A 24,364-nucleotide genomic window follows, 5' to 3' on the forward strand; every position below is an offset into this window, starting at 1 on the left:
TTGATTAGCTAGATGACTGCTTTTTAATGCTCTTAATAAAATATTCATGTAAATATGCTGATGAATTTGAGTCATTTGACACTTCCTTGAGATGACATTAAAAAAATAAATAAAAGTGCATTTCACCATTGTTAAAATAAACCTTGCTAATAAAAACAAGTGCTCCATTAAACAGAACTGCAGTGATAATGAGCTGTATATTATATTTAATATTATTTGAATCATTCAATCGTGCAACCCTTTTCTGTATAACAGTGACTTTTCTGATTAGAAGTGAGCTGACCTGTCTTGTATAGGAGTGTGTATCCGATCAGAATGCCATTGGGCTCTAGAGGCTTATTCCACTGTAGGTGAATGGTGTTGGTGTTCCTCTTGACAATCTTGAAGAACTTAGGAGCCCCTGGCACTATTGAGCAGTCAGAAATGAGTTCACTTTTTGAGTTCAAATTTAGGATTCAATAGACATTACAGCTACAAGGCAAATACTTTGATGGTGTTTTAGCCAATTATATATTCAGTTAATTTATTAATAAAATGCAAAAGAAAAAAAGAAAAAAAAGTAACATATCAAGAAATGTCTTACAGCCTTCCTTGGTATGAAATTCCACAGTGTTGCTGTGTGGTCCCTCAAATTTGTTGTTGGCCACCGTTATGTACATCTTGTATTTGCTGTAAGGGACCAGATCCTCTAGGACACCACTGCTCTGAGACACATCACTGAAGAAACCTTTTGTTTTCTTGTCCTTATTCACCTTTAAGTCTTTTACCAGGCTTGCTTCTCGCCAGTAATATAGCTAAAAAAAGAATCAACAAGAAAAGAAGAATAGTAAATAAAGACAGGTATTTTTACATATAAGACATGTAATGGTAGAAAACATACTCTAGAAACAACCGATTGTACATTGCTACATTAAATGTATTCCTTGGACATTAATCAAGCTCAAAAAATGCAGAAGGCCCCTAACCATTTAAAACTAAAGTTCACATATTGTAGCTTGATCACAGGTGACACAATAAATTTTTTCTTTCCTAATACTCTTAGTATGAAAAATAACTTTTACATAAAGCAAGTTTTAAATTTTAAAGCCTAGTACTTTAAAAAGATTGGAACATGTATTTAAATATATTAAATATATTTACTGTTGACAAATTTATATTGTAAAAAAGCTTATGCTAACAGACCATGATGAACATTTTATTTATTTCTTAATGTTTTTTTTAGCTGTTCTTCACTAAAAAGGTCCATGCCTATACTGCCCTACAAGAAGAAATATGCAGCCCAAAACTTTATATAACAAGCAAATACATGTACCTAGAAATTTGACAAGGCAAATGTGTGCAAAATTAGGAAATCTAGTAAAATAAACCTTAATTCCATCCCATTCTTACTTATTCATGTAACATATCCACTTCATGAACGAGAGTAAGGATGGTAAGAACTTACCCTATATTCTTTAAACTCCCCATTAATGGATTTAGCATCAACAGGAATCCAGTTTACATTCCCTTTAGTGCTGTTTAACTTTGACACCCTGAGGTTTCCAGGTGCCTCTGTAGGCCCTTGGAGAAAAGTAGAAAAAGTGAAAAGCCTGGTATTCTAAGCACACAAAGGTTAACATCATTAAAATGCAGTTACTTACTGTCCTCCCCTGAGTAGCCAATAACTATGTTTGACTCAGGGCCAGGTCCAAAGTCATTGACAGCCTGGATCTTGATCTCATAGGGGACATAAGTGTCTGTATCACTGACCACATGCTTGGTATTGGTAGTGGTGCTGTAATTCCACTCCTCGTCCAAATCCTTCTTCTTCCATGAGACCACATACCTCAGGTCAGGCCCATTTCTTTGGTTATCAAGTAGGGGCTGTGATCATAGATGTGTATATAAGTTTAAAGAAAGGGTTATTGTAAGACTATAAGTTAGGTTACATACTGTAGTTTCTATAAAGTTTATAGAAGCTACCTAATACAAAGCTTCTGGAGAAACAATGCTTCGGACAAAAGTCCACTGGTTTGACTTTCTACAGCTTTAGAATCAGCTGACAAAGGACATTTGTCCAAACTATCCTGTATATCCAGATACTTTTATAATAATTACAGCAGTTATTCCTTGGGTGTTTCCTTGTATAAAAAATATATACAGTTTTGATCAAAGTAGAGAAGTGCTATAGATATCTTGCACTTGCTTCTGGTGTGTTGTTAGTTCAGTGGCCTACATATTATTTTCAAACACTTAAACAACTAAATATTATGTCTCGCAGTAAGCATTTTTGGACAAAAGCCTATACTAATAGAATAAATTTACATACACCAAACTATAAACAGTATCCCCAAAACCCCAATGCCATTAAAAATATTTATGTTACTAATGACTAAGAAACAATAGGAACATAATATATATTGAATAAAATATAAATAAATAAAAGAATTTTTCCAGCTGTAATATTATAACATCAAAATAGACAGTGTATTTTAATGAAATAAACAGAAGATGAAGGTTAAACAAGAAAGAGAGTAATCACCTGCCAAGTGATCTCCATGTTGCTTTTTGTGGTACCCCTCCCTTTAAGGCCAGTGGGAAAAATATAAGGACCTAAAAAAAGATACAGATTATCATTTTTTACCAAAATTTTGCAATTTCATAAAACTAATTTTATTCAATTATTAAAAATAATTGTATTAGATATTATGCTCATATTTTACAGTCACACATTATTTAGCAAAAATAACAAATGTCATACATATGATTAATAATTGTAACAACGAAGAGCAATATAAACCTGAATTCACCAAAAGCTCCTGGAAATTTAAGGGCTTAAAGTAAATGTGTTAAAAAAAATATTTTGTCCTCACCACATTACCTACATCTATTATCTGGACTATCAATGGTCAACACAACTAACCTCCATAAGTACTGTATTATGATAAAGGATTTTTAAGTCAATCTGAGTACATTACTGTTTTAGATAAACATATTGCTGATTTAAAGGCAGAAAAAGGTTTTCTTTTGAAAAATAGTATCTTCACCCTTAATTACTTACGTTCTCCGCTGGTCTGATAGCGGGCTGATGGCCGGCTCGGCCGGCTTTGACCCACGCTGTTGATGGCAATCACTCTGAATTGGTAGTTCACAAACGGAGACAGATTCAGTTTCACAGAGTTCTGATCACCTGCATAACTTGACAGATTTTGCCAATCGCCTGGTTTCCAGCGGTCTTCCTCATACTGAACAAGGAATTCTGCAAAGATGAGGCAGCCCAAATTATACAACAGTTTGCCTCTCAGAATAATAGATATTTAAGAATCTCGAAATATGCGCATGCAATATTTCTGTTTTTGTGTGTGAGTTGTAATGATTGAATCGTACGTGTAACAGGACTGTTGTTCTCATTGCCGGGGATCCAGGTGAGCCGGACCGAGCGTGCTGACAGATCAGACAGCTCTAGATCCTGAGGAGGATCAGGAGGACCTGGAGAAAACACAGGACAAATGTGAGCATGTGAGGAAACTGTTAATAAATCCAAATCAGATTTATTATTCCCAAAAACCAGAGCTCGAAATTTACACCTATCCATATCATTTTGTCATTACCTACCACTTGCCTTATAATGTTAGTCATAAAAAATACATAAATACAGTAACTTAATCAAGGCTATTAAGCAGCAGCTCTTTTTACATGCACATGTTCTGGGGTTTAAATAGAAAGTTAGCTCTGCATAATGTGAAAATATTTAGCTGATTTGAAAATACCAGGTCAAACAATAATTACAAGATTACAAGAAGGAAAAAACATCATGAACCTATATCAATGTACTGTATACAACCCTGCTGAAAGCTGTTGATAGTAACAGGCCAATTCTTGGCAAGTAACATACATATAAACAAATAAAAATAAATGAACATATTGTTGATGCTTTGTGATCATACATTTAATTGTTTCATATGCACACTGAAAATAGTTAGTGCGACACATTACAACCCCCTGGACAGTTCTTAAGGCAGATTTATTTGATTATTGAACTGAATGTTTATGTGAATGTTATACTACCCACACTACCATGTCCAAAAAGCAGACACCATCGGAACATAGCCAATCATGATTTAATTTGGTTTGGCTTGCATTTTAGATGCAGTGATGTCCACGTATGTGGACACCAGGTCGTAGGAGGTTAAAGCTATTTTGGGTAAACTAAGCAAACAGTGCCAATAAAGAGCTAATTGGCACTGTTGAAACATAATACTGAGTTTTAGACTCTCCTGAGGATCTGGGTATAAATTTTAAAAAATTCTACTACCATTATACTAAAGTAATTTTTGGATAAAATTTAGTGGAATGAATTTAATTTGGACTAAGCCAATGAATAGGCAGTGTAAATCATTCTTATTTACTAATATGATTTAAGTATGTATAGTGTAAAGACTGTAGAGCTCTGAGAAAAGTCAATCTGTCAATCATACTATCATTCAGTTTCAAAAACAAATAAGCAAACATAAATCAGCAACAACAAAATGCCTTCAAGGGAGCAGAAAAGAAGAAGAATTGTTACCTGCTAAGGCACTAGGTTTTGAGGGAGCTAGGGATTCATCCTCTGTGAGGTCAAAGGTGAAATGTTATGGGTTAGTGAGTCTATTAGTAGCAACTAAACCTTTACATAGTTAAGTTCTATGCTATTGAACTTAAGAAAGAGTACTGTACCAGCTAAGCTAAATAAGAGAAGCATTACAGACATGCATTCTATGATATTACAATGTCACCTACAGGTCACCAGCATGATTTAGCTAATTAAAAATAAATATTCAGAAAAAACTATTAGTTAAACAAAGGTAGTCAAAAAAGTGTAAATACTGGCATATTAGTTACCTACACATGGCGATATTTCAAGTAAAGTGTTAAAATTGTCAGCAATAAGAATAAACATTGAGACCAACTCTTTAAGCTTTCATTTTATTAAGCTTTAATTCAGTTTCTATGTAAATATTTGTGTATACGTGAAGACAGGTGACAAAATAAAGGAAAGACAATAAAATAAATTACCAAGGTATGTACCAAGTCATAATTTCTTAAATTAATAAGATTATGCCATCCACTAAAGATAACATGTACACTAAATTGCCATGGATAAGTGGATCAAGCATTGATCATGTACTGTGGGGCTACTGCTCTGGATTTATTGCTTTAATCTTCTTGACTTAACTTGATTAGTTCATATGTCTCTTTTTTGGATACAAATTCGTTAAGTATACATTGCCATTTCCTCTAAGAGGGCAAATGAACCCAAACTATCCCAGGGAAAGGCCTACAGCATAACAGATCCACAATTTTAAATGAGTATGTGTATGTACAGGTATGTTTGGGTGTGCCCATTTGTCTGTGTAACAAGGTCGGTACGTATTCCTATAAAATGTTTTTTTTGTTTGTATACCTAAAACAGTAAGGCGAGCCGAGGCAGAATCTTGGTCTAATTCTGTAGTTACTGTGCAAGTGTATGTTCCCCCATCGTCAGGCTGAATGTTGCTAATGGTAAGCAAGTCCTCCTCCTTCTTATACCTGCTCCTAAATGCAGAAAACAGTTTCAGTGAGATACAAAATGACATTAGAAAAATCAATATGAGTGTGTTGGTAATGCATAGCACAATGGAATTGTGAGATGTGGAGTATAGCATGCATTGCGTACAGCCAAGAAATTTGCAGGGGCTTGTCATTTTTTAGCCAGAGGACAGTAATGGGGAGTGTGGAATCGTGTTTAATCTTGCAAGCAAAACGAGCAACACTTCCTCTATTGGCAGAGAGATGCTCTGGAGATCGGACAATTCTCGTTGGCTCTGGGAAGGAACAACACAAGCATTAAACATTAAATATTTAACAATTTAACAATGTAATAAATAATCATTAATAGTGGCAGACAAAACATCACCCTGTTTTTTTTTTTTTTTAGATTTATTTTTTATTCAGAACATGACTTATGGCCCATATTAGAGAACAAATTGTTGTTAAGTATTATTCCACATTTAGTAATTTATTTTATTTATTGTTCATTTTTGCTTGTCTGCTTTACTCAAACAGAATAACATTACTCTGCCAGTATTTTTTTCTTTCAAATGTTTTCTGGTTAACTTGAGAAATGTTTACTATGTTTACAGTCATAGTTGAACATTAGAATTCACCTTGAATATTTCAACAGAATTCACACTTGAGGAATTATGTCATAACAATAAAACTTTATTTACTTTAATAAATTTTCTAATATTTTAATAGAATCCTCACCTTTGACTTCCAGATGGACCTGATCTTCAGCTTTGCCCAGAATGTTGCTTGCCACAAAACTGTAAGTTCCCTGGTCTTCATGTCGAACTTGCCTGATCTCCAGGGTACCATTGTCATGCAAGCTGTACTTCCCTCCATTCGGAACTAAACCCTGGCCATTCTTAAACCTATATCAACATACACACATGTACACACATACTTGGCATGGTGCATTCTGAAGCATAACTCTACACAACTATTTAAACTTTATAGGACTTACCACCGCAAAACTGGAAAAGGTGAGCCAAAAAAAGGGCAATCCAGAAAAGCTGTTGTGTTCTGAATCACCTTAATCAGCTGGTTCTTGGGTCCCAATAACCGGGGGGGCATATCTGTAAATACCAGGGTTGTCAGGTTCAGTTATACTATTTTTCACTCTTATTTCTGAAATGTGCCTCTACCTTTGCACCAGATTCTGCTCAACATCTAACTACTTAGTGTTTAATTTGGTCTCTCACCAAGTATGTGGACAAAAGCGTTGGCCAGGAGGTAGCCATGTTCATTTGAGGCATTGCACTGGTATACAGCGCTGGTTCCAATTTGAACAGAGCTGAAAATTATAGCATCGTTATTCACCTTCCTGCTTGGATTTTCTGGTGTACCTGGTTTAAAAAAAAAATAAAAAAAACAGACACAAAGATTTGGTTTGGCAAAGTTGTTGTATTGGGCAGCAGTGTCATTTTGCATTATGTTACAAAATATAAAGATTGAAATGCAGACTCACTATCTATCGGCTCTCCGTTTACAAGCCACTGGATGCTGGGCTTGGGGTTTCCACTAGCTAAACACTGCAGTTGTCCATCCTCATTGGGAGCTAACACAAGGTTAGATGGCTTATGTAGCCAGAAAGGAGCAGCTATGGGAGGTTAAACATAAAATTTACAAATGGATGTGAATATATTTTACTGTTTTATGGTTTTCTCAATTAATTGTAAAGTACAGTATATTAAAATGCATCAAACAATAAAATGTTACAAAGGTGCCCATTTTTTTGCCAAATTTCTTTGAGTCTGACCTTTAACCTCAACAGAGATAGTGTGGCGGATGCTGCCCATCTTATTACTGGCCATGCAGATGTAGCCTCCAGAATCCTCATCTGACACAGACATTATATGGATGGTTTTATTGAAGCTCTCAAATTTAACCTTTTTCTCTGGCAACTCCGCTCCTTTTTTAAACCATTTGATTCTTGGAGTTGGACTGTGTTGATAAGAAAGCACAGGAGTCAATACGCAAAGTTTTATATATAACACCTATACAATTTAAAAGCAAACCAGGGTGTTAAATTTCAAAATAACTCACACTCCTGAAGCTATACACTCCAGGAGAAGATCCTCTCCACGAAGCACCATCTTGGAGCTGGTTATTCCCGAGGGAGAGAGAAAGGTAGGGGTTGATTCTTGAATGTTGCGTGCTGTGGGACAGGAGAAAATTTATTTAGTACACAGAATTTACACAGAGAAAGATGAACAGACCAAGAACACACACACACACACACACACACACACACACACACACACACACACACACACACACACACACACACACACACACACACACACACACACAAAACACAATTGGAGTGTTAGTGACACAGAGACATTAGCCCATTTGCTATAACGCATTCTGACAACACAAAACCTGATCTGATTCATGGAAAAATTTCCAAGAAGGTGTGGACTTTCACTTTCAGAAAATGAATTTATTAGTCACAAAAATAGTTGCAGTCTGTTTTTTGATTTTACTTTTGCACTATGCAATTATAGTATTCTAACAAGGAAATGAATCTAAACATAAATCAGTAAGACAATTTTATGATGGGTGTATTAGAATGATTTGTGGTGATTTTAATCATTAGCGGTTGAGATATGCCCTAACATCTAAAGTGGATTCCAACAGAAAACCTTCTCAAGTCATTTGAGTCATATTAGTATGCCACAAACCCCACTATATTTGCTTATGGTTCTTAGTGTTTTATAGTTAAACCATTAAAAATTATTATCTGTTCTATAATTTATATTATTTGTACTACATTTACATTTACAGTATTTGGTAGACACCCTTATTCAGAGCAACTGTCTGGACTCAGCCTGGACTTTTGGCCATGCGCCTTTGTTTACGTTCCTTGTCACGTGTCTGCCCCGCCTTCGTCTGCCCCTCCCTGTCTCCACACCTGTTCCTAATCGTGTCTCATTGTCTTTTGTATTTAACTGTGCCGCATTGCCTTGTGCAGCGCAGAATCAACTGTTGTCTTTGTCTGGTCTAATCTGTGTTATGTTTCATGTTTTTTGTTATTAAACCCTGTAATTTTTGCCATCCTGCGTTTGGGTCCTTTTTATCCTGTGTTCATGACAGCAACGTACTTTTTTATGTCATTTTTTTTTTATGTCACAACTGAGCAATTGAGGGTTATGCTGCCTTGTTCAGGGCCCCAAAAGTGGCAGCTTGGTGGACCTGGGATTCGCACTCACAACCTTCCAATCAGTAGTCCACAATCTACTACTGTACATCCCTTTTGTCCTGTCCTTGGCTTAAATGTTATCTTATAATTATTATAAAAAAAATTCTATGTTTTATCCTTTTTAATGATATGTGGCTTAATAGTGAAAAAATAGTGTAATAGTGAAAATAGTAGATATTCAAATATTTGAATACTTGTACTTCAGTCAACATTGTATGCTGAGAATTTATCTTCACCAAAGGCTTCTAAATACAACATACAACATATAGCATTGTCCTACATACAGTATGTTACCCACAAAATACAAATCAACTGCTGTCGAAGCTAACATTAAACATTATATGTTAAGATATAACAACTCATTAGCTTGTTAGTTAACTATAACTATCCTCTTGGGAATTTGTATACTACCTGAATCAGATCAAGTTCTATGCTGCCAGGAAAAAGAGGGTTGGTTGAGTGTAACTAATTATAGGTGTCTTATCTCCATCATAATATCTCAAATTAAATAAAGAAATAAACAAACAAATAATTACATTTCAATAATCACCCATGTTGATACTAGTCTGTTAAGTCTATTAAATACTATTTAAACTTTGTAGTGATGTCAGTTTTGTCAACACACCAGCAAATTCCCAGTCTCAGCATGTGCTACAATTCCAAGTATAAGTGGTCCTCTTTTTTTTTTAACTTTTGTTATTGCTATACCATTTGCTTTTCTTTCTGATCTAGTCCTGTCTCCACCCCTGCCCTGTCACTGGCTGATTACTTTAATGTGTTCATCTATTCTGTGTCTCACATTCATAAGTCTTTTTTTTTTGTTCCTCCTTGTGAAATCAAATTTAACTTTTTTCAGCATTACATCTCACGCTTCTATCCAGTGTCTTATTTCTTGCTTCCATTTTTTAGATTTTGACCATTGCTAATGTTTTCATTTTATGATTATGAACTGAACTTTATCTACCAGTTCCCAAACCACCACTATGGACATTGACAATGATTCTTGAAGATCCTTGGAAAATAAATAAGTAACTTTTAAACTATTTGGTTAAAATGCAGCTTAATTACAACAGGTGCAGGTAAATGTCTATCTACTGTAAAATACACAATTGTAATAGTAACAAGTCAGGCAATTATTGTGCTACAACAATGTTATTTTGGCACATCGTTATTACAGACATAAATGCTAGCCCTGTTAGAAGAAAGGAAACTGATGCTAGAGCTGGTTAGGGGAGAGAAGAGATGCCAAAGCTCTAGACAGCCTTTCTTTGACTCACCGACAAAGGTGTAAGTGTCGTTTGGAGAGTATACAGTGTCATTAAAAGGTACCTCTGTGGACAGAATCAATGTCATCAACGTCCACAAAGTGTGATTCTGATGTGCTCTCACATGTTGTGATTTTAACTATTATTGCATCCTAATTCTGTTTCTGCACAAGCGTCTTTCTGCTAGGAACTAGTAAACAAAATAAAAAAGTCAAATGAAAGAGGATGGGGGCCCCTTCTGTCCTACTCCTTTTTCTAAGAACTGATTGGATCAATAGAATCAATTCTGAATAATGCTCACTAGTTCTCAGTAAAGAAAACTCTACATGTGATGTTAGAAATCATCTGTGCAATAAACAGCATCATCATATTTCAAAATAATGCAATTATGTATTGGTGCACTTTAAAAGCCAGGACATTTTTTATACTGTTAAGAATATAGCTAAGTGATGGATATTTTTAGCTTTATCTTTTTCACAGATGGTCCTACATCCACTAGCTATGTGAAAAACATCTGAAAGGGGAGAAATTTATTATATATAAATATATATATTTATATGTATTCAATCTGCAGCATGGAGGAATGCACTGTAATAAAGCTGCACCATCAATAGATGGCCAGATTCTACATCAGTTTTTTGATGCACAGATTTAATCAAATATTATTCTAACATACAGTATATACATACTCAGTAGTCAGCTGATCCTGAGTCAGCCCTTTACTCACTTGTCTGCACTTTGAGGGTAAAGGGATTCTTCTGTTGGATAGTGTGTGTGAAGAGAAATCGAGCATTGCAGCTGTAGTCAGTGGCAGCATCCTTACTGAGCACATTAGAGAAGTAAAGATCTCCATTCAGACCCATGGACACTCGGGTGTCCTGTGCTATAGGCATCATTCCTGTGAAAAATGAGAAAAAGCATGTGAATTACAGTCTAACACTCATGTACCAGTGGTCTGAGTCATAGCTAGAAAATAAATTTGGACTTTTCCAAGGTATTATTGTAATTATGTAGATGCACTGTATATATTTGCTTCAGTATAAAGAGAAAACTTTGACATTGACATTGTGGGAAAAAAAGTCTATGTGCATTCAACTTTCATTGTGACATTGCTGTCACATATTACACACCGTGTACTTTAATGACAATAGATGAAGGACATTTCGGCTTATGTGCATTTGCTGTTAGTTAGTGTTCTTTTGTCAGATCTGTTAAAATATTCCAGGAGGCATTATATCTGTCCTCTCAGCAGTTTGCCAAGCAACATATATACATGCACTCTCTCACACACAAATTCATTACCTCAGCACTAATATGTGCACATGGGAATGAGACACAGACAGACAAACAATTCTGAATCAAAAGAGAAACAATAAAGAAAGGAACATAAAGAAAGGAATAGGTGGTTCATACAGTCAGAAGAGGCTGAAATGAAGTGAAAAAGCGCTGACTTACTACTGTCCATCCAGAATGTTTTAGGTGGGGGGAGGCCAGGAGGTGGGTTACAGGCCAGAACCAGAGGTGATCCTTCACTAACTACCACTGGCTCCAAAACCTCTTTAGGCCACAGTGGTGCCTCTGAGGGATAAGTGAATATGTTAGTACTAATCATTTCAGCACTAAACCTATTTCAAGTTACTTCAATGCTACAATCTTGGGTTGTGGTAACAGCTATTATTTGATTAGTACCTCAGTTGACAGGATGTGAGATTTTATTTACTTTCTGATACTTTAATCTTTCTGTCATGTTTCATGATTTTGTTATATTTGCATGTGCCTGCTACTGTGCTAATTTCCATGTCCATAATACACTGGATTTGACAGTCAATTGTAAGTTAATCAATAAGAAATTCCACTTCTGCAGAAATGATGCGTTTTATCACATCAAGTGCAAAGAGGCACAGTTCAGTCAGGAGTTACGTCATGTTTGGGTAAAAGGGCAACTGATTTAGATTCTACACTGTTAACTAATATGATATACTTTCTAGCTTAGTCTCTGCTAATTCCAAGCTGATCAAATGAATCAGAAATCTCTTGACTATATAGATCAATATTGTTTTCAGAATATATGGTACTAACAATGACAAAATTTCCAAAGACTAATAAAAAATCATTTATATATCATTATCAAGACCATTCAATGCAATCACATGCACAGTCATTCATATATAGATTTTAACACATATGCCATGCATACTTACTGGACACTCGTAGCAATATTTTGTTGGATATGGCAGTGCCAAAGTCATTCATAGAAAAGCACTGGTATTCTCCCTCGTAGTCCTCAGGCTTTCCGCCATTCCTAAAGCTGATCTCCAGTGTACCTGAGCGTTTCCGCATGCTTACACGTGGATCCTTCTCCACATTGAAGAACTTCCCATTTCGTCTCCACCAAAACCTGGGCAATTTAATTACAGCGTTTCATCATTTCAAGATTACTAAAGAAAAATCTCTTATCCAAATTCTCAGGAAGTTTAAAGCATGTCAAATATTGCTGATTGGAGACCATGGACATTCCACATCAGTGTTCAGGGAATTATGAACTGAATGCTAGCACAATAGCACTGTAGCCAAGCTAGTAGAAAATTATATAAATCTCAATACACTGACAGTCCATGGATGGGATTGATATGCAAATTGATGTTCACATTATCTGGTGGAAAACATTAAATGGAACTTCTTCCAGAAACACACTACCATCTCTCTAAAGCTGGAGCTGGGCAAAGGGCATTTCTTTTGTCAGTTTGGAGTACAGAATGTAATAGCACACATTCTGTGCTAATGACTGTCAACTTTAATTAGAGAAAATAGAGAGAGGGAGAGAGAGTTCAGTGGGGACAAAATGTGACAAAGACCAGGATTGTGGTACATCCGGAGGGACAGTAAAACTACTGTAGATAAAAGAGTACCAGAAAGACCAAAAAAAAATAAAAGAGGAGGTTTCAAAAAAATGCACAGTAATTTCTTTAAATAATGTCCAGCATAGGAGTCTGGGAAGAAAATGGAGAGAAAGAAAGAAATACAAGATTGTAGAAAAAAACAGAACACAAGATATAGCATTGTGCATGCTTACGTTGGTACAGGATTACCCTTGGCTTCACACTCAATGATGATGTTATCTCGGGGATCCACAATATAGTCCTTTGCTGACTGTTTCACAATAGTAGGAGGCTGTTTCACTGGAGTGAGAGGAGAGAGAAACAAAGAGAAATATCAGAGAATATCTGTGGATTACTATGTTAACCCTAATGAGCCTCTTTTGGTTAGAGCTTTCAAATTTTCAGAACATTTATGAATTTCAGAACACTGAAAAGCCATCTCATGTTCCCCAAATTGACCATCTCTATCACCCCAAGTGCAGAAGTGCAAACATGAAAATTTAGTTGTGGATTCAAGTGACATAGCGGAGAGTTTCAGCAAGACCAGTAGAGGGCATTTACATCAGGGGATCCCAAGATTCTTTGTCTTCAGAATGGTGCATGTTTTGCGCGTTTGCAAGATATATTTCATCTTTTTTTGTTGTTTACTTGTTTTTTTTTTTTTTTAAAAGATAGCAGAGAGGCAATTTAGGCCCCACCATGTCCTCGCTTCCTAACAGATGATGATATTGTTTTTTAACAAGACATTGTTTTCTGTCTTGTATACAGAACACTAGAGAAGTGGGTCCCTTTGCCAGAAGGTGACTAATTGTAAAGAAAAGAATAAATTCTATACTAAAATTGTTTCAAAAGCAGGTAGATAGTAAACATTCAGCACATCAGCATTTTATTCTAGGAATTACGAAAGAGTGTCCAAAAATTGTGAAGAAAACTGAGAAGTTCGAATTTTACACTGAATAATTTCAAATGAAATGTTATTTGCAGAAAATCACTCTTTAACCAAACAAGTTAGTCTATGTTAATGAGGCACTTACAATCCTGCTGGATCCTTGCTGTTAGTTCCATCAAAAGGTGTGAGATGAAGAGAGACAAAGAATAGTGCACAAGAAGAACAAATTAGTACTGTTTACATTAGTTCACCAGACAAGATTATATTTAATCTTTTTACAAATCCAGGTTTCTATTATTATTATTATTATTATTATTATTATTATTATTATTATTATTATTATTATTGTTATACACAATGTTAAGTGACTGCAAATGTATAGGACATACCTGTTAATGAGGTTCCGATGTGTGGATAACAAAGATAGAGCAAAAAAATAAGAAAAAATATGTTAAGTACATTTCTGTAATATTGTAATTATAAGTAAGAAGTAACAGAAATTAATATTACATTAAAGTTCGGATAAGCGGTAGAAAATGAATGAATGAATGAATGAATACCGTTTAATCACTGCCATGGATAAGGCTTATTAAACACTTGTCTTTTTCTTTAGGTTTAAATGACAGCCATATTATGGGGTCTAGCACATAGATAATAACTACAATTATTATGATGTATGACTGTGTGCAGTCCAATCTGTTGTTCTATTGTGCCTAAGCAATTATAAAAGATGACCTTCATTTAAAGGGCAGAATATCTTAAGCAGGATTCGTCATAGTTGTTTGATAGAAGTCTGGTGACAGGTGCAACTCTTCCTCTATGCTATATATCATCCTACATCAGTAAAAGCACATATCTGAGACCTCTGGGGTCAGGACATCATAAGGGGATTTTTTTTGTGTGTTTGTGTGAGTGTGTATGTGTGTGTAAAGGGGGGGGGGGGGGGGGGTTAATAGCAGCCAAGGTCAGATGGAAAATGATGACAGCCCTCATCAATAGGCATCTCACTGGAAGAATGAGGGGGTTGTGAGAAACTGAATAGGAAACATAACATACTTAGAGCTATGCGTATACTGCTATCCACCAAGGGAGAAGACAAAAAACTCTAAAATGAATTAAGGAAATGTTTTATCAAAAAATGTTTTTATTCAAAAATTAAACTAAAAACCTGAGCTTTCCAAAACACTGAGGCACCAAGATAAAGGCAGAACAAGCACTGTAGTTAACGTTTGCTCTCCAAGTTCTGAATTTACAGTGGCCTGAAAAGTATTTGCTTGTTACACCTAAATGTTCTAGACCTTAGACAAAATGTAAAATAAAGACAACATGACAAAACACAAAATAGTGTATTAAAATGATCATTTCAATAATTGAAGGAAAAAGGTATGAAACGGACATTCTCCCCTTAGTTAATCAACCAACTAAACAAATTTTATATTTTGGTATAATCCAATTGCCCAGTGCGTATTATATAAGGATACAAATTCCATTTAACGTGAGAGTTTGTGAGAAAAATGGTCATACAGTACTTTACAGTATTATATGGTGCTACAGATAAAGTAAGCCCAGAGTGATCTGATGGCAGAATGCACCCATTAGCCAATAAACTATAAACTATAAACAATTAACAGACATTTTCTGAAAAATCATGTAATGTGTAACCTACAAATGGCATAATACAAAAAATTACAATTCTATACACTTTATACTGTATATACTAGGACAATTCAGCCAGCTCAGTGTCAGGTCAGTGCTGACAGACTGAATCTCCTCTCAGTGTTTGAAATGGTGAAAACTCTCTTAAAGATGGGGGTGGGTTCTTTCCATTTTCTTTCGATTCATTTTTCATTGGATTTTCTGAGTAGAGAACAGAAATACAGGGGAAAAAAAAGACAAAGCTCAAGAGGTACCTGAGCAGTTGGACAGTTTCTTGATTTCACCCAGCTGATCATGTGTCAGGCAGTGATTATGTAAATATATGTAAATATATATATATATATATATATATATATATATATATATATATATATATATATATAATAATGTGTGTGTGTGTGTTAACCCTATAACCCTATATATAACCCTATATATATATATATATATATATATATATATATATATATATATATAATATATATATATATACATATGTAGTATGTAGTTAACCTATACCCTATATATATATATATATATATATATATATATATATATATATATATATATATATATATATGATTTAGACCTAATTTAATTTAATTTCTAGACATATTGTGTACATTTTCCTTCTGGTATTTCACTAAGAATGTGGAAGGCAGACACTAGGCACAAATGTGAAGTAATGTCAGGAAATGAGGCATTAGGAACCAAAGATGAGAATATAATATATAATATAAATTCACATTATGTGTGTTCAAGAGAGAGAAAGGGGGAGTGAGAGAGAAAAAGAAAGGGGAGGGGGAAAGGCAATTCTCCATTCTCTGTCAGGGAAATTTGCCACCATTACAAAAAGAAAACTTGACATCTGTATTTTAACATGAACTGCAACATAATCATTGCACTAAACACCTCCATATCAGATGGCTTTTACTGTCATCCATTAGGAAGCACAGACTGCCATCCATCTTTTACCAAACCAATTATGGCAATAATTATTTACTCCCTAAGCAGTGATGGGTTTCTGCCTGTGTTATGATTGTATGACTCACGGTCTGGAGGGACATCAATGAGAGCCGCCTCCTTCCACAGCAACACAATGATTGACAGCACAGCCAGAGGAGCCCACTGCCCCTGCGGCCACATCTCTCTCCCCCAATTGGCTGGCTTCCCTATTGACTGAGATGAACACTTCTGACCTAAAAAATCAACAACAATCAAGAAATATTAAAATAATTCAACTTATAAACTGTATTTTATAAGCAAAATTCTTCATATAATAAATATTGATTGATAGTATGAAAATCTTTTATGTATTTTTATGCATTTAACATTTATCAGGACTAGAATACGGTATATTCTTTCATTTTGCATATGTAAGTATCAACACTAGCAAAATTTACCACCAAGAGTACTGATTTTAGTATTAAAGAAACCTAATAAATGAAATATGCTGCTTACTGTATTATTTAAGTATACACTCTTTTAGGGTCAGATATGTGTTTTAGAATTCTGAGAAAAATAAATATAACTTAATATCATGTTCAGACCCCATATGCATGATTACTTTTTGCTTAGATATAATTAGTTTTTGCTTAGATATTAATATATAATGTTTATTGCACTAATCATATGGTATGTTCTTTGTTAAATATCGTATATTTGCTAAATATAAATTGAATTAAATCCATGATAATAATTTTGTATAATATGGCACTGCTGGTTTTGTAAGCAAACCATAATTTACTGTGAAAAAAATCATTATATTCCTGTATAATATAAAAATTAGGTGCTAAAAAAATAAAATAATTTATGGGGCTGTTATATTCTCAATGTTGAATCTTGAATGACAGATGATCTAGCCGCAATAATGTAAATGATTCCAACAAATTTTAAAAATCACAATGTGTCATTCATTTATAAATGGTATAAATGGATTAAAACATCAGGAATTTCAAAAAGAATATAACAGAGTAAAACATAATATAACAGTACCTAAACTGTAATCATTAATATTATAGTATATAATTTTGGATTTTTGATTATGATATGCATATTAGTAGAGAGCTGAAATGTGTTGAGTGTGAATATAGTGGAGAGGAAAATGATCCTTAATGGCAAAGTGTGTGTGTGTGTGTGTGTGTGTGTGTGTGTGTGTGTGTGTGTGTGTGTGTGTGTGTGTGTGTGTGTGTGTGTGTGTGCGCGTTTGGAGGTTGTATCTCTCTGCATCAGCAGTTCGCAGTCTCTGCATCAGTACATCTGTCACTCACTCTCTAATGTGCCCTCTTTCCCTCTGCACGAGAGGGTCAGTTATAAAGCCACCAGTATAGAAGCCCCATGCCTTCCATTTCCATCTAGTTTTGAAATGTGAAAGCAGATTATCTGAAACTAAGACCAGCTGTATTCCAACACTCATCAAGCACTTTAATAGAAACAGACCCGTGTGTCCATTCAAAGATCCAATCAGCTAATTATGTAGCAGCAGCACAATATATATAATTCAAATACAGGTTAAGAGCTTCAGGTAATGTTCATATTGAATATTACATTGGGAGGGAGAAAATGTTTTCACTGACAAAGCTAAGAGTTAGTATTTCAGAAGCTGCCCATCTCCTGGGACTTACTTGTAGTTTACAGAGTTTACATTAAATTTTGCCAAAAAACAAAACAAAACTAAACATCTAGTGAACACCAGTTCTGATGGTAAATGGCTTCTTGATGAAAGAGATCACAAGAAGACGCAAGGAAATCTACACTAACTCACTTTTTACAACCCTGGAGGGCAGAAAGGCATCTGAGAACCTTAAGGCTGATGGGACATAACAGCAGAAGATCCCCAAGGATCTGTGGCCACAATGGGACTTATCCCCAAAACATAATGAGAGAATCACTGCAAGTCTTTAGTCTTATATACATACCAACACGCTCACTGTATGATACCTGCACCATACCTAATATGTCCCAGGAGAAAAAACAAATTCTCCTGTCTCTTATTTTATTCTGTCGGTCTACCTGTACCTTGCAGGCTGAAGAATATACTCATATAACTTCACTTTAATTATACCAGAAACCAGCTGGAGAGAGAGAAAGGTAGAGATGCTACTCTATAACAATATAAAAGATTGTAACAAATTTTTAAACAGGGTAACTTCATTTTAAATAAGCCCCAATATACAGTACCTGGTACAAATCAAACAATATTTACATATTAATTAAATACTATAAGCCTAAGTGCATCTTAAATCTTTTAATAATATTGTTGCTTTGCAGTTGTGCTAACTGATTTAATAATTTAATCTTTCCAGAACTAAAATTTTAAGGGGTGGACCTTAACCCTAACCTCTAACCCTAACCCATATACAGTAATCATGTACAACAATAAACACACTTAGCCTGAAACACACTGGATTTTTTGCTCTGGAGCACGGGACACCCTATTTACACTGAAAATTTTATGACATGGGTACAGTGGGGACTTTTTTATTATTATTACAAAGATTTCAATGATTTTTATTGTGTTTGCCATGTCTTGATCATGTTTACTGATTTGCCTACTTTGATATCTTCTGTGACCTAAAGCCCAAGTTATGGGCACCAGCCTGTTATTCCATCAGGACAACACACTGAGAATTACAAAGAGCTGCAACAGAAACATATGACGGAGCATTGAAAGACCACTTTTAACTTCTTCATGGAAATTATATGCAATCTGTGACAAAATGTGCTTGAGCATGTGGACTAAGAGCGTGTGCCAGTTGAGCATGTGGACTCAGAGCATGTTGCAGTCTGCCATCACATACAGTAAATAGGTCTGGCCAACTGTTTCCTTACTTGGCTTATGGTTCAGTCATCATTTTTAATTTTGCAAAGAAATGCTGTCAACTGCACTAATTACAGACAGAAGCAGCCAGTCTAGGCAGTTTCATATTTAAATGTATATATTTAACAGTAAAATCATGAAGGAAGCAAAATCCTGCTTGGTTTCTTAGGAATGTAAAATCTATAAAATGATAATGTAAAATGCTTCATTTTCCACACTTCAATAAACAATTGCATTTATAAAAGTGTTTTTATAAAATTTTATATATTTTATAAAATGTGCCTGGCTTACATGTTTTGTGATGGTTAGAAATGCTTAAAGTGAAAGATTAAAATGCAAATAGGAAGCAATATAGAGTTTACAGTCAGAAGGTTTAAGCAGGAAAATGTCTGAAAATGGTTAATAATACATAGTCCTAAAATATAAAGATAAAATGCCTCAGAACAAATGACCTTAGTCTGTCTGTAAGATGAGAACTATAGTTAGATCTCTCTCTCTCTCTCTCTCTCTCTCTCTCTCTCTCTCTCTCTCTCTCTCTCTCTCTCTCTCTCTCTCTCTCTCTCTCTCTCTTTTTCTGCATAGTAATAGAGCATACAGTGAGATGTCACCACTTTGACTACACAACAGCCCTCATTTAATACTCTCAGCAAACAGCATTTAATAATCTCAGGCCCATCACAGGCAATTAAAGGCAATTATAAAATTATAGCTTCCCTTTTCCAGACACTCCAGTCCAAGTCTCTTTTACTTATTCACTATCCACAAAGCTATGCTGCAATCCCCTATTTCAGTTGGACAGAGTATGAAAGGGTTAATGCATGAGTATCTCATCAAAAGAAACACTAGCAGTGTCATGTTGAGAAGCTGATATTTCGATGAGTTATTACGGTACACTGAGCTTGAAATGTTAAAAGAGATATCAACACTATTCATTATAAATACAAAAAATAATCGATTACAAAGCTCACATATATCAGGGGTTAGTGAATTAAATTGTATTATACTGTTGCAGACTCGGTGGTATATCAAATAGATTGTACAGTATTATGTGGCTGGAAAATGTAATCACAATTGTTTAAACTTCATCTATAGTAACAAAATCGAATACTTACACAATGGGAAATATGGGCTGATGGACTATGGATGATGAGAGCAGAGACTCTTAGACCTGTAGGCAAGCAAAGAAAAAAAACACAAATTATCTTCACAATTCCAGAAAAAATATTATTTCGTCTTTGCACAGGCCATTTGGGCCCTGAACCAGGACAATTCCTAGGATTAGATCTTGGATTTGTTGACCCACATTGACTACATTCCTGTTAATGTACTGTATTATCCTGCATTTACAAAATGTATAACATGTCTAAATGTGTTATCTAATGTATCTAATCTAATATATCTCCTATATAAGATGGCACATATTTTTGTTCTCTCTTAGTCCAAACTGTGCACTATACATCAATCAAATGAGGTCAGTTTCTTTACGGCCCAATCATTTCAGTTGATTATACAATCAAGTTCTTCAATATAGAAAAAAGTATCAAGAAAAATGGTAATTTTAAGCTTAAAGGCATCCTGGCCTGAGGATAAGCAAGAACTCTTTTGAAATGAGACTTCTCCTTCAGAAAAGCTATTTGTTAAAAGCCAATTTGTTAATTTGTTAAAAGCCAATAGTTATGTTTAACAAAGTTGGCCTGTTTATGTTGCTAATGTCCAATTAGACCAGCACTGGTTCAAATAACTAATGTAACTGGCAAGGCAGCAAGTGAAATTCTAGCTAATGGTAAATCTTGGTTGCAGGATATTTGATTTCTGCTTGCTGTATTATCAGCGTAGCACATATTACAGTATATGTGTAGCAGTTGCCATGACATATCAACAGCACACATTTAGTGACTGAAAGTAGTTTTTCAGGCAAAACAGTGTTCTCATCAACATTGTCATTTAACTGATTCAAATTGACCTTAACTTAAATTCATCAATTAAAATTATTTGCATTTTAATAGTTGAGTAAAATGTAGCACTATTAGTTGCTAATTTACTCTGAATCATCTGTACTTTTTCTTTAATATAATTTCTTGTCACTAATTCTCTCACCTGTCATTTAGTTATTGTTAACTTATTCAAAATTCAGTTTCTCAGTTTTGAAAATGAAGAATGAATATGAATATAAAAATGACTGACAGCAATCATAGTACAAAAAAAATGTATATAAGTATTACTGTTTATGTAGCAAATCACTGGACAATGGAACTTTGTGGAGGTTTTTTCCTTTACAACAACAGTACGGCCTTATTACACTGTAAACTATTGTTACTAATAAAGTCTCAGTGGGGAGAGAGGTGGCACTGGTAGCAAAAACGCTCATTAACCATTATACGTAGCATGATAGTCTTGTCAATCTACATTACTATAACGCAAAAAATGGATTCTGAGAGCTAAAGAAATGAATAAAAGTGTACAGTGGAACTCTAGATATTTTGTAAAATTACCCTGTCCTGTTGGAATTTACGAATGTGGTTTTGTCATACAGTAACATGCACATGCATATACAAACATGCACATCTCATAACACATACATACACAAATATTCACATGCCCTCAGTGCCTTAGGCTTGAGATGAGGCTTGGTATAAAGGACACTGAATGCTCTTGGCTTGGTCCCCATCTGTCTATTTCTGTTCATTAGCTCTCTGTAGTGTCACAAACTCACATCTCGGCTCTCATCTGCCAGCCTCTGGGGCTATTTTGCCGATCTGACCTCTGACTCAGTAAATTATGGGTCTGGGCAGGTCAGGAGGTCACAGCAGTAACTGTTCACTTGGATAGAGGAACAGACTCAAAGACTTGGACCATAAACCTGCAACTTCATCAATAAACCAGACTTTACATAATAATCATATCGCATTGGGAACAGCTGTGTCACAACAGTTACACTGCTCATGAAGCTTGCAGATAATAAAGCTTCTTAGTCATTATGTTACTTTCAGTTAAAATCGTTGTAGCAGATGCAGATTAAAATCACAATTTTACTGCAAAAAATTCTAAATATGCAGCATGAGTAAATGGGATTTTGCTACTACATAATGATTAAACTGTTTTGGAAGACTGTTTTGGATGAATGTATGAATGGATAAACAGATCTCAAAAAAAATGAATGAATGCACCATGGTTCACATCTCATGCTTGGCAGAATTGAAGGCTAGATGCCACAAAATGACCTAGTTTCAGAGAAACAGAAGAGTGAATATGGGGGTGGGCAGAGGATTGAGAGAAGAGTAAGGTTTCTGTAGTAAAGGAGGATGGAGGAAGGAAAGTGTGGAAAAGGGAAAAAGGCATCTCATACTACCCCCAAGGATAAGCCTGAGGAAAGGGCATGTTCAATCAAAGTTAAATCAATCTAGCCTTTCCCTGACCGATGCAAAGCTCTTCTTTCACCCAATGTACAAATTAAAATGTAAGTGGCAGTAAAACTGGAACATGTGCACATATTCTCTTCTCTCATTATATAGCTACTATCATTCTGTACACAGCCTTTTAAGCAGCCTTTATTCCAAAAAAATCTGAAAGACTTGCTGTCTCCTGACACATTATAGTTCATCACTGACTTGAGACAAAAAACAGACATCAGGGCTTTAAGTTGTCTGATGCAGTGATGTTTGAAGAAAGTATAATGAGTGTTAGGGGGTGAGGACTCCATGAGGCAAGGAAATACAATTATGGGTCATTGGGCAAAAACCAAACACAAAAGTAAAGCACCTGTCACTCAAATAAAAAATTTCGAATTCACATTTTGTTCCCAATTTTTATGTCTATAGAAATAGAAGGTCATCTGCATCTGAATTCTTGAAAACGTGCTAAAAATATCATGAGAATCCTTCTGACCTAAATTATATTTATACACACAGTAAATCATTACAGAACCAAATGATGAGAAAATGTTTACTCTGGTATTTCCCAATTAATTTGGCTTGTGACCAGATATCTATGATGCTCCTGTTTAAAAATGTTTAAATAACCTTCTAAAAGTCATTAATAACAAAAACTGATTGAGACGTTTAAATGCAGCAACTTTTGTCAAATTAGAGCTTGCAGTCAGAATTAAATATCAAAATGTAATTTCTTTCTTTTCAATTACATTGACTACTCAGTACATTTAACATATTTACACAAACCTGAAATCTCTTAATCTTTCTGAACTGGAGAGCATTTCCACGAAGGCCCTCTAGTACTTATCTATTACCGAAATCCTTTTACTACCATAACCCACAGACTTTAAAATCCCATCAAAGCTAATCTTAAAAATGCACCTCTTCTTCCAACAGTTTCACATTCACCATTCCTTTTAGTGTGAGTGTTGAAAAGGGACTATGTAAGCAAAACGTAGTTTGTTATCATATAATCTATATATGGTTTATTATCATATATACTATATATCATATAGTCACTTTCCATCAAGTCTAGGTCAAGTCTGGAACTCTCACCCTCATGTCAGGTCAGTTTTCACACACATGTTGGGATGTAAAAAAAAAAAGGAAATTTGCCTATGCTATGCAAACTATTGGGCGTGGGTGAGTTTTGCGTTGGGTTTTGTTAACTGGCGACCTCAAATGGCAGAGTAGTGAAAGTAGTTTTCTGTGATTGATTCTGTGACCATAAACATAAAAACTCAATACACATCCAAAACAGGTAAAGTGAATCATTTCAATTTGACCCTACTGTATATGCTGACTGTGTGTTGAAAAGGTTCTTTAAAATTGGTGCCTTTTGCATTACAATGGTTCAGCTTTGTTCAAGGCAAATCAGAATCTCACATTTCTTTTATGGATTATCCTGATCAAAAAGGCAAATGCTGGTCTCCGTGTATCTCAGTCCTGATTTAAATAGTAAGCATGGATTCTATAAAGATAAACTTCATAGGCCACTTTACTAAACAGCACCATAATTTGATAATATCATGAAACGTCTAATATTATTTGTTTTGTATCTTTTCATGGCTTTTGCTTTTGTGTGCTAAAGTGAAGGCAAAGAAAGTGAGGCATTTAGAGTCATTTGTGTATTCCAAAAAGGAGTACACTATCTCTGTGTGGAAAC

The 24,364-nt window shown here is 34.9% G+C and overlaps 1 protein-coding gene across 26 annotated transcripts in view; it reads right to left on the reverse strand.

The window, feature by feature from the left end:
• Positions 1-24,364, reverse strand: part of nfasca (neurofascin homolog (chicken) a) — an 80,906-nt gene that overhangs the window by 15,885 nt on the left and 40,657 nt on the right. For 19 of the 26 annotated variants that reach the window (XM_047809264.1, XM_047809292.1, XM_047809284.1 and 16 more), the window contains 24 exons: positions 20,383-20,438; positions 16,503-16,649; positions 13,943-13,960; positions 13,103-13,208; positions 12,231-12,427; positions 11,485-11,607; positions 10,757-10,927; positions 10,042-10,095; positions 7,606-7,717; positions 7,319-7,503; positions 7,028-7,159; positions 6,762-6,905; positions 6,524-6,635; positions 6,265-6,431; positions 5,675-5,822; positions 5,423-5,553; positions 4,547-4,588; positions 3,367-3,468; positions 3,041-3,238; positions 2,522-2,592; positions 1,641-1,863; positions 1,445-1,560; positions 584-794; positions 284-406 (listed from right to left, as the gene is read on the reverse strand). In XM_047809264.1, coding sequence (XP_047665220.1) covers positions 284-406; positions 584-794; positions 1,445-1,560; positions 1,641-1,863; positions 2,522-2,592; positions 3,041-3,238; positions 3,367-3,468; positions 4,547-4,588; positions 5,423-5,553; positions 5,675-5,822; positions 6,265-6,431; positions 6,524-6,635; positions 6,762-6,905; positions 7,028-7,159; positions 7,319-7,503; positions 7,606-7,717; positions 10,042-10,095; positions 10,757-10,927; positions 11,485-11,607; positions 12,231-12,427; positions 13,103-13,208; positions 13,943-13,960; positions 16,503-16,596 — 2,980 coding nt within the window. In that variant the 5' untranslated portion in view covers positions 16,597-16,649; positions 20,383-20,438. The remainder of the gene's footprint in view (positions 1-283; positions 407-583; positions 795-1,444; positions 1,561-1,640; positions 1,864-2,521; positions 2,593-3,040; positions 3,239-3,366; positions 3,469-4,546; positions 4,589-5,422; positions 5,554-5,674; positions 5,823-6,264; positions 6,432-6,523; positions 6,636-6,761; positions 6,906-7,027; positions 7,160-7,318; positions 7,504-7,605; positions 7,718-10,041; positions 10,096-10,756; positions 10,928-11,484; positions 11,608-12,230; positions 12,428-13,102; positions 13,209-13,942; positions 13,961-16,502; positions 16,650-20,382; positions 20,439-24,364) is intronic. The other 7 variants (XM_047809298.1, XM_047809337.1, XM_047809336.1 and 4 more) reach the window with 5 other exon arrangements.

Source organism: Tachysurus fulvidraco, chromosome 2 (assembly GCF_022655615.1).
Source record: "Tachysurus fulvidraco isolate hzauxx_2018 chromosome 2, HZAU_PFXX_2.0, whole genome shotgun sequence".
Lineage (NCBI taxonomy): Eukaryota > Metazoa > Chordata > Actinopteri > Siluriformes > Bagridae > Tachysurus > Tachysurus fulvidraco.